At 42.1% G+C, this 11,293-nt stretch overlaps 1 protein-coding gene across 1 annotated transcript in view; it reads left to right on the plus strand.

Annotated features, from left to right (window-relative positions):
- The window catches only part of rab11fip5a (RAB11 family interacting protein 5a (class I)), a 29,524-nt gene extending 18,533 nt beyond the window's left edge, over window positions 1-10,991 (plus strand). Inside the window, exons 4-6 of the mRNA XM_051381512.1 lie at window positions 2,467-4,971; window positions 6,963-7,119; window positions 7,970-10,991. Coding sequence (XP_051237472.1) covers window positions 2,467-4,971; window positions 6,963-7,119; window positions 7,970-8,227 — 2,920 coding nt within the window. The 3' untranslated portion in view covers window positions 8,228-10,991. The remainder of the gene's footprint in view (window positions 1-2,466; window positions 4,972-6,962; window positions 7,120-7,969) is intronic.
- The last annotated feature ends 302 nt before the right edge of the window (window positions 10,992-11,293 follow it).

Below are 11,293 nucleotides of genomic sequence, written 5' to 3' on the forward strand. Positions count from 1 at the left end.
ATCAAACAGATGATGCATTATCATTTCAGTATGAATATGGGGAGTATTTAGGTCAACAACTGCTCAGGAGCCTGCTGAGAGTTTGTACCTGTACTGTTTAGATTCATAAGTCCTACACTGAGGTGTCTTACTGCATGTGACCTCTGTATACTTTTATTTGGTAAAAACAGTGAGGTGAAAGAATGTATTTTATAGAAGCTGATATTTTAGCAGCAGATTCAAACAGAAAACTAATTTATAGAAATGTAAAAATCAATAAGAAATTATAGTTTGTGTTCCAAAACTTTTATAATTAAAAAATTACAGAAATCTGTATTTGAATATACGTATAAAGTTACAAATAATCTAATAATCTAATGCGGTCCAATACAACAACAGGTCTTATCTTAGCTTAGCATAAAGACCAAACGGAGGGGAGAACAGCTCTCCAGCTACTTAAAACACAGACTTGAGGGCAGGAGGGATTTTCTCTCATCTCACTCTCAAGAAATAATCCCAAAATGTTGAAATATTAGTAGTATTTAATGTAGTGCTATTGTATTTGTTACATGATATCTCACTGTGAGGAGGATAAAGAAAAGATTTCTTTAAATAAAACAGACAGAAGTTAACATTAAATTGGAGTAAACACTTAAAATGTACCCAATTTAAAAGAGGATTCAATTTCCAAACCTATAATCAGAGAACTAGCATTATGTTGAACAGTTATCAGAGTAGTTGTTTACCTTTCACTTCCTGTGTACCAGCATGGCTGCCAGAAATTTCCTCCAGCTCTGTACACATCCCTCTTCAGCTCCTGGTCTCAGTCTCTGGTTACAGCAGGTATCTGCAATGCAGATGGAGGAGGGGAGCTGCTCTTGTTGAAATTAGCTTTATCAAGCTGAAGCCTTGTGCACACTGTAATATGGTTCAGTAATAATCATCATTGCAAAGATGATGATGGGAGCTGGAACAGTCCCTGCTCTCTGACAGGTTTTGTGTGTGTGTGTGTGTGTGTGTTAAGGTGTGGGATTTGTGCATGCATTTGTGATGTGTGTGTGTGTGTCTGGTGAAGGAGAAGGGAGGGAAGAAAACCCCATCTAATTTTATTTCCACTTCTGACACAAGCACATTCTTAAGTGGGTAATTTATTTTGGAGGTGTCACCTGCTGTACTGTACTCTCTTATACTGCTCACTGTTGTATTGAGTGCATTACGCCTGCAGTTTGTATTTGAATTGTGTATACAATTCATGTTTAATTCAGGCCTACAAGAACCCTTAAACAGTTACTATTAATATTTATTTTTTATCAATTTACCCGACCAAGGCCAAAAAAACAAGTACGGTACCGTAATATTTCTATACACCGAGCGTAAACAAAATATTGGACTGGTAAGCACCTGCTGATTGAAGCGAGGTCAGCTATTCTGGACCATAGTACACTCAATACCTTTCTGCCAGCTCTGTAACTATACATTTTCACATCCTACACACCCACATGCTCCTAGATCCTTGGGGAAAGTGCCAAGTTGGCACCAGTAGCACTAAGTAATCACTAAACCCAGCTGCATCAACTTTTCTCGCTTAATATTACATCATGTGCCAATGAAAACACACAAGAGGCACAGAGAGGAATGCTCTTGAAGATATGAATACATGTATGGTTGATATCAACAATTAATATACAGCTTTTGATTGATACTGTTTGCATAGCAGTTACCGTTAAAGCTCCTGTGTAGAATTTTCATGGGATTTCTTTCAGCAAGATTTTGTTTTTAGATTTTTTTAAAAATTATTACAGTTTAAGTGTTGATTTCAGTCCATTCTTTAAAGCTCCTCAGCTCTGCAGAGCGCTTTAGCTTCCTTCGGCTTATTGTTTTGGTTCTCCTGCTTGCAACTTTACTGCTCATCAAAGCCACGTCCAGCTGCGACAGGCAGCTTTTTTCAGGAAGAAAACAAATCTTCTAAAAACCCACGGTTCAGAGAGTTAGCGACTAGCTGGCGAACATAGTGGAGCATTTAGAAGCTAAAGTTTCTCTCAGGAGTTAGTAGAGACCAAGCCTGAGCTAAAAGTGAATATTGGACTTAAATTCATCAGACCAAAGAACTCTAAATGAACATTAATGTCTGTCAATGTCTGCTGGATGTGTACGCTGGCAACTCTTTGCTATCATGTTCACTATAAAATGTGATAAAATGTTAATGTTGTGTTTACTGCTTGTTGCGCTGCCCCCAAGTGGCCAGAAAATTCTGTTACTGCAGGTTTAAAGCTATTTTCCAGACAATGAAGCAACAATAAAGAAAACCTGAAAGAAGGCCTGAATGAAAACAGGGTTTAAGTGAATAAACAGTGAAAACAGATTATACGCAGGCCAGTATGTAAAAATGTATGATTTAAGATGTGATATGAGACAGAGAACCTGCAGCAGGCCGCTGTGTGAACAATCCTCACTAATCAAGAGGACTGTGTGCCCTTCCTTTCACAGCCTGGTGGTGTCACCTAAACTAGAGCCCAGCACTGACCCCCACCCACCATCCCTCCCACTTAGTAACCACCCCTCGGGTCCCCCTGTCGATCCCGCCTCTCTGGTTTCTCCACTGCATCACACTAACCCCTTCTGCCACTCACAGAGCACGCCATCTTCCATGTCCCCCTGCAACCCTTTCTTCTCTCTCCTCCAGCACAACCCTTTCTATGAAGACATGCTAAAACCTTCGCTGCCTCCTCTGCCCTATCTTTCCAGTTCCCGGCCCCCCATAGCTCACCTCTTTCCGCAGGCGAGTAACCTTAACCCCCCTCTGACTCACAACAACCCGACCACAAAGGACTCAGCTGCTGGTAGTACAGATACAAAGAGCAAAGTGATGGCCAAAGTTGAGAAACGACCTCTTCCTCCGACTCCCACGGAAGGGGAAACAACTTTAAGCAAGAGGCCGTCCAACCCTTTTATGTCTGCCGGGGAGCTGGAACAGGATTTAGAGTGGGATGAATCCTTTGAAGAGTTTGCAGCTGGCAGGCTGCAGTCTCCCGAGGACCTGACCACAGATTGCAAAGCACAGCAAAACACACCCAGTGACCATTCACTGGAACACTGCAATAATAAAGGAGCATTACTGCCCATAACAGAAGCTGACAAAAATGTGAATGATGCACTACATCATCAACCTTGCACAGAATTTGGATTCGAAGCACATAAAGCCACCAGCCAAGTGACCAACGCTAACGCATATTACGTCGACACATTTGCACAGTTTCTTGAGACAATCCCCGAACACGCAAGCTTTGAGAGTGACAACATAACTTTAAATACTCCCACTAACTCACCAGAACTGACGGCGTGCAATGAAACTAATCAAGCTAACAGTACCACTAACACAAATGATTTAACCGACACTAACACGGCCCCCAGTCACACCTCGGCTGTAAAGCTCAACAGCAGCTCCCCAGATCCTGGTTCTTCAGGTCTCGGCAGTTCAGCAGAAGAGGATTTCCTGTCTTGTCTCTCTTCTTATTCTGACAAATTGTCTGCATCCTCCTCAGAGGAAGCTGAGGCACAGAACTTTGAAAGCAACATCCTCAGCTTTGAGAAATCCTCTGAGTCGCCCATGGTGAAAAAGTCCTCAGAATCCGAAGATGACATTACTGACAGGTCAAATCTGTCTTTAGTTGATGTAGATCAGCACACTATTCTTCAGCACAAGGATGGTGATGAAACAGTAGATTTAAATGGTTTGGAGGGGTCATTGGCACCACAGTCCCCAGTGTTTACACCTCAGGAGCCTGTTATCACTGCAGAAGAGACTCCAACATCAAAACTCTCAGAACTACAGACAAAATCCAACATTTCTTTACAGTCTGACAATGAAAATGGAGAGAGAGACACAGGGGAATTCAATGGCTCTTCAGAGGATTTTTCAAAAGTGTTAAATGATTCCTCTGTATCTGTAAGTAACACCACAGATGCGATGACCTCTGTGACTCCAGATGATGAACTCTGCCCCACACACCCATCAGTACACATCATAACCTCCTCCCCTGATGTGAGGCAGAGTTCGTCGGACTCGCCCATTGAAGGCGCGAGTTTAGGAGGGCCGGGTGCGAGCCAGCGTTCTCCGATACCATTCAGGCTTTTGGGCGATTTCCTAAACACCAGCCACATTGCGAGCACTCCCAGCGAAGACTTTGACGACACACTGTTGCGCACTCAGGTGTCCGATCAAAGCACCAGCAGCTTCCTCCAAAGCCTTTATGTCAGCGCCGACTCGCAGGACTACCAAACATGCGAGTCTCACCGGTCCTCCAAATGCTCCAGCGGCTCGGAGCCAAACGAGACGCTGCACTCTGCGAACTCGACCCTCTGCGGTGAGCTGAGTGAGATTCAGGCGACTGCTGACCTGGCTTTGGGTCAAGGAGATCCCACGAATGCATGCAAGCCGTCCAATGAAGAGGTCAACCAAAGTGACCCATTCGATGGATCGTTCTGTGGAGCCGAGGACAAGACGCCAACTATTGAGCCAAGTTTCACGATAGGGGATGGCTGTGGTTTAGAAGTACTCCCTGCGGCATCAACAGGCTCTTACACGAGCTGTAATCCAAGGAAGCTCAGCGAAGGAGGTGTGGACAGTCAGCATGTTGTCTTAGGTGACGTGTTCTCGAAATGCCCTCAGGCACAAAGTGCTACGCTACACCGCTCCCAGTCTGAGGGCACACTGACACCTGCCTTTGATGAGCTCCTCCTGCCCTCCTTTGGGAGTGATCCCGGTGCCATACAGGAGTCCTCTTTAGCTCAGCCAGGCCCTGACCTCCCCTCTCTGACTTCCTTTGCTCCTTCTCTAACTCCTGACAGTAGTAGCTCCCCTGTAGCGCTCTGTTCCCTCCCTCCCCTTGCCAATGCTACGGCGAGGTCACCACCCAGCACGGCACGAGCTGCGGCGCCAAAGCCAGTGCCTCAGGAGACCCGGCAGCAGCAGGCAGCCAATCAGCAGAACAGGTGAGGTTGCACATGCTCAGTGCTCGGTGAAAAAAAGGTGGAGAGGAATGACTTTTTCCCCACTTCCAGAAATTTCTATCCTGTCGTCTCTTCAGTCTCCCTCTGCCGCTCTGCTTCCGCCTGCTTTTCTTCTGTGCCGCCTATTCTCAAGGGGTTTCTCCTTTTTGTGGTGTGACCTTCTCTTTTTCATCACTTTCTCATGACACTCTCTCTCACACACACACACACACACACACACACACACACACACACACACACACACACACACACACACACACATATATACTGGTGTTAACAGGACTCCTCTGCAGGTGTCTTGTGTGTGTCCTGGCTCTGTGGTAACGGGAGGGGAAACAGAGCCTCAGGCCAATTAGCAGTTATTATTTTGCCCGGAGTCCTACCACACACCCCCTCCCTCCCAACACACACACACACCTATACACACACACACACACACATACACACACCATCCCCCTTCCCCACAGGGCTAGCTAGTGTTCTCACACAACCACACTCATTTACCAAACTCTCAACCAGAAACCAGGCTTTATATGAGGCAAAAAAAGGTGTTGTTGTGTCACTGATAGCATTTCCTTTTCACCTCGGGGTAATAATATATTTAACACAATTCTACATGCTTGATGGCACCTACGTATGCAATTAAGTCTTTCAGTTTTGAGCTAATTTAATTTCAATTTTCACCAGTATTTGCTTTAATGAGGAGCCTTACACCTGTCTAACCTCCTTTTACTCTTGATCACTAAAAGGGAGATTTTCTGGGATTTTAAAAGGTTGATCTTTAGCATCCATGTCTGCTGTCATCCTGGAGGTCCAGAGGACAATCTGCTCATATAATGTCCGATAAACCTGTGTGTTAGCTGGGCTAAAGAGCCTGGTTGTGTGAATGCAAGTCTCTGCAATAGGTAAATAAGTGAGTGGTCTGATAAGATATATTTCTTTGTAAATGTAGGTCACTGACACAGGAAACTGTCTTTCCCGTGTTATTGTAGAGTTGTAGTTTGAGAAGAAAGAGCTGGTTTGAGGCAAATTGACGATTCAATAAAACAGCAAGACTGTGGCATCTTTTTAGTCCGTGTTAGAATGTTCTGTGTTAAAAAGCTCAAGAGGGATATTTTGAATGTTGTAATACTTGCATTTCTATTGTCTGTCCTCACATCAAAGTTTCCCAAAGAAAATGAGAGTGGTGTTGTGTGTGATTTTCTGAATAAAAGCTCAAATTAACCTTTTTTGGTTTGTGACCCCTCACCACATTTTATGGCCGCAGTGTAGGGACATTTGAGAAAAGTAGGAGAAAGGGAACATAGTTTTTGGCACCAGAAATATATTTTTCTATTTTCTTTATTCCTTTTAATCATTTAGTCTAGCAAAAAAAAAAAATACATATTCTTTTATTTCATACACATTTGAATCATCTTGGGACCCCTCAGGTTTATCTTCGGGTCCTCTGCAGGTTCCCGGACCCAAAGTTGAGAACATCTACGTCAACAAAAAAAAAAGCCTCTAGCTTGGTGGTTAACTGTAGTTGATACTCATTTATTTTAATACATTTTAATAATAATATTTAAATACTAATGAACACTGATTGTCAGTAACACTAAAAAGAATTAAGAACACCCACAGGCACAAACATGTTTAATTTTATTCAAGGTGTAAGTGGCCACTTAAATGATTTTACTTATGAAATCACACAAAACCTTCCCCAACCTCCCCTCTGGTATTTTCAAAATAAAGACAGACGAAGGAAAAGTAGAAATGAATTGTATTTGATCATTTCAGACACAGACTGAGACTTTGCTGAAAGCTAATTGGCTGTTTTCAGCCTTGGATATCAAAGACCTCCAGTATGGCAGCCAGATGGAGTCCTTACATCACCTGAAAGTCTTTTATATTTATCTATAAAGCCACACAGGTGTTGTCGTATGAAGCGAGATACCTGACTGTACGTGTGTGCTTCTTGTCGTCCTGTGCAGTCCCCACCCAGTGAAGCCCCTGACCACTGCCATGCTGGCTGAGGAGAAGCGGACTGAGGGCCGGTCAGTGCTGGCCACCGGCCTGGAGAAGCTCAAGTCCACCATCCACCCGGGGAGGAGCAGCCAGCTCAGCGAGCAGGAGGCCGACAGGAAAAAGGTAACAGTGTGTTAGAATAATGATATTATAAAAAATACTGCAATACTGCCCTTCACAGGCAAACAGAAGAAAGTATGTTTGTGTTTTGAGGTTTAATGAATGATCATTTGAACAACATTTGAACCTGCAAATTACACTTAGACTTGTTTGTCTCTTGTGTCTCTTCCTACACAACAGCTGTCTATTGACAGTAATGAGGAAAAAATAACGCCAATATGTGTAACAAATGTACAAACTAAAGGATTTTACAGGAGAGAAAAAACAAACAGGCAACAATCGTTGCTGATACAACAGAAAAATCAGCAATAAACATATAGTTTCTCTAAAAAAAATGTTTACTCTACTCTAATATACTATACTTTAAGTTATATAGATAGATAGATGATGTGCGACACTACCTAAAGTAACAAAAAAGTAAAGAGATTTTGTTTATTATTGTGAAGTGTGTAAACATCCAGTAGATGACCAGAAGGTAACTTGTAAAATAAGTCTCAAACTTCATTATTATTAACTTAATTTTTGCCTAATTTACTCCCTTTATTTAAATACTGTAATTTTGTTTGCAATTATAGATCATCAGTTAATGTAATAAAACAGGCGCAATCTTAGCCTAAAGGTTAGAGAAGCAGGTTTTCTTCCCTGAATAAATAATGTTTTAAAATAAATCTGTCCCGTTCATTGAAGTTTTTGAATTTAATGTTGGATACAATCTTTCTCTTGAGTTAATTCACATCGTGTTTTGAATCCAGAATGAGCAGTTATTGCCACAAAGAAACTCAATTTAAATCCAGTGAACACACCGTTCTTATCTTTGTTATTTCTTCCTCCCCGTCTGTCGGTCTCTCTCCAGTCTCTGACAGAAGGAGCGGGCTCGTACTACCACCTGAACCACAGTGAACTGGTCGCCCTGCTGGTGCAGCGGGAGGCAGAGCTGGAGAGGCAGAAGGTGGAGTTTGAGCGTCAGAAATCTCTGCTGGCTAAGCGGGAGGTGGAGCTGAGGAAGTTGAAGCCGCAGGTCAGAGATCTGGAGGACTACATTGACACGCTGCTGGTGCGCATCATGGAGCAGAAGCCGACTCTCCTGCAAGTGCGTTCCAAGTTAAAGTGACGAATGGGGAGGGGGAAGGGTTTGCAGTTCAATCCGCATCTGTTCACTCTAACCTCCACAACAGCTCTTTAGTCTTTTCACTGCTATGCTGTCCTTTTTGATACAAATATCTAGGCACTGAGCGATGTCGAGGCGATGTTTTCCAGACGGCATGCTTTACTGTGCTGAAACGCGTCCTAGGTCGAAAGGGTTTGGTCCGGGGGCGGTTGAATGTAGCGGGTCCTCAGGTTGTTTTCAGGTTCACACAGCCGGTTGGTTTTAAGTTCACAGAGGAGTGAGCCCCTGTGGGTTCAAAACCCAGATGCTTCCATTTTGGGATCCTGATTGTAGAAACATTGATTCCTCCTTTTCACCTCACTTGTCACTTCTATCACCTTATCACAAAAGAGTAGAGTCTCAGTCCAGAACGCTGTATATCCAGCTAACTCCTCGCACTGTACGCTTCTCCAGAGGAGTTGCAGTTCTGTAGGGAGAGGAGAGTTAAGTCGAAGGGCCACTCTGGCTGCATGTTTTGGCCCATTAACTACAAACTGCATATACTTTAAATCAATGCTGGCCGTTTCTGTAGCGTACCATCAGGTTTAGATTGATTTTATACCTTCAAAGCAGCCTTTGGTTTCAGTTCGTTTCAGTGCAGCATGAAAATCAACTCGCAGAAACTTGAAACCTGCTCGAGACAATAATCTATCACAGTGAACATTATTAGTCTTTAGTTCATAGTTGCAGTTGAGAGCAAGGAGCTTTTTCAAAATGGTGCAAAAATGCTCTGATATCTGAGACGTAAGATTCAGTAGACGGAAAGAATTGCACTCATTTGCTCTAATGGTTATTTAATTAATAATTCTAATAATTGAATAATTGATTTTTAGTTTGTTCTATAAAGTATCAGACAGTTGGGATATGAGAAAGCAGCTGTAACTCCCCATAAAACCACAACTTAGTGCTTTAGACATGTTGGTCTGTGTATTTTGGACAGAGCCAGGCTAACTGTTTCCCCCTGTTTCCAGTTGTAATGCTAAGCTAAGCTAATCGCCTCCATACTTAACATACAGATGAGAGCGGTATCCATCGAACTCTTGAGTTGTTTTAACTGAAATGAACTGAAACCAGTGGCTGCTTTCTTTTAAGGAATCAAATAAATCGATAATCTTCAAGTATACTTTGGAAAATAGTCTCCATTATTGCAAAGTATACACGATATTTGGTTAATGAGTTAATTAATTCATGCAAAACCACCTTCTGTAATGACCTATACCTCTGTGTTTGGCATCACTTTTTCCAGCTGTTGCATATACGTTGTTTTGGATTGACACTCTACGAATGTTCCCCGATGAATACCGAGCGCGCCGACTCGTTTTTGAAACAACAAACCAAATGAGCGTTGTGAGAGTTGTCACGTTGCACATTACCGGGAACTGATCGTAGCTCACGAATGTTCAAAAGTGTTCTTAGCCAGCAAGCGAATGGTTTTATGTTCTCCGCACGATAAAGTGCTGTTTATCTTTTTGCTTGTTACTTCCTTTTTGTTCCCCCCCCCACCTTCTTTCTGTTCAATGGGCATGTCTTGAAATTACCCACGATGCTCAGCCTAATAAGCTAACTGATTCTTGTATGGGTCACGGTGTTATCAGGTGGAGACAGTATCACTCAGTATCCAGTCAGTATCAAGATCAGCCATCACAGCTTCTCTGATCTCATGCTTCTGCCTTCTCACGTGTGCGTTATCGGCACGACTCCACTGTTGAGAAAATGCCTGCGACATGCTGGTACTTGAGTCCCCCCTTCCCTCAGCGTCTGTGTGTCACATCCGCTTCTGCTCAAGCACGCATATCGCTACCGCTTTCAGGTGTTACAAAGGGATATATTCCGCATTTTACAGCATATATGCCGTATTGAAATGCCAAATGCTGCCTTATTTTTTGTTTTTGTTTTTGACGTTACATTAAGAATCTAGCACTTCATTTTACTTGCCGGCGCTCGGGGGCAAGGTTTTGGAAAAAAAAGAAAAAGCCATCTGTTCACCTTTTTTTTTTTTTTTTCTCTCTTTTCATGCTTTCTTATGATATTGTTTAGATCACTGCACATAAATAAATTGTATGCATACAAATAGAAAAATGAGTAGTAACAGTGATTTCCTGTGAAATGCCAAAAAACTATAAAACAATAAAAAAAAAAAAAACAAGCCTTGAAACTTAATCTATGGAGCAGATTGATACACCATAAAGTATTCTGATATGATGCCACTTTTAACAGCATTTGTGGATGTTCTTGCACTACTTAATCGTCAGAACATAACTCTACTGTACCTGTCTGTTGATATCGGTATAGTTAGATCTACTTTACACACCGTACTGCACTTTCTAATCGCTCTGTGATTTTAAGCACTTGGCCTACTTTGACACCACATTAAAGATTTTCCCAGTGAGCTTGACGCATACAAAAATAAACCATCCAAAACTGTCTTGTCATCTCAGTTCTGCCGTGCGATCTCAATATCAAGTGCATAGATGACCGTAGAGACATTTTTAAATGTGACTCGACACTTACGAAGCGCAAGAATAAAAACGTCCTCCTCCATGTCTTCCATTTTCAAAAGTTTTTATTTAAGTTTGAACTGATTGTATTTTTGTCCTTGATTGTGTAGCCGGTGGAATGTGCTTAAGGTAGTATGTAAAGATTGGAAAGTTTACAAGTCGTGATGCAATTCTGTTTCACAAATTTTGTATATTTAATAAAGAATATTTTATGTTTCTTGCTCACCGTATGTTTGGGGTGTGTTTGTGTGTGTTTTTAAGTTTTTATTTTATTTTTTTTCTCCACAGGGCTAATTGCGGTCAGTCTTTGTTTACAGTGGAGTTCTTATGTTTGCATTCAAGGGTTTGTTTCTGATAGCAAACTTTGTATCCGGTTCCAAGCTGGAAAAATACCTTCATGTGTTCAGCTCTTTTTTTTCTTGATAAATGCACTAAAACGTTTACTTAATCATATAACTAAATGAGCTGCAAGGTTCAGATATTGTTTTTAAGATCTTAAATGTTGCATCTTTTCTAACTTAAACTGTTAAAC

This window comes from Dicentrarchus labrax, unplaced genomic scaffold (assembly GCF_905237075.1).
Source record: "Dicentrarchus labrax unplaced genomic scaffold, dlabrax2021, whole genome shotgun sequence".
In the NCBI taxonomy this organism is placed as follows: domain Eukaryota; kingdom Metazoa; phylum Chordata; class Actinopteri; family Moronidae; genus Dicentrarchus; species Dicentrarchus labrax.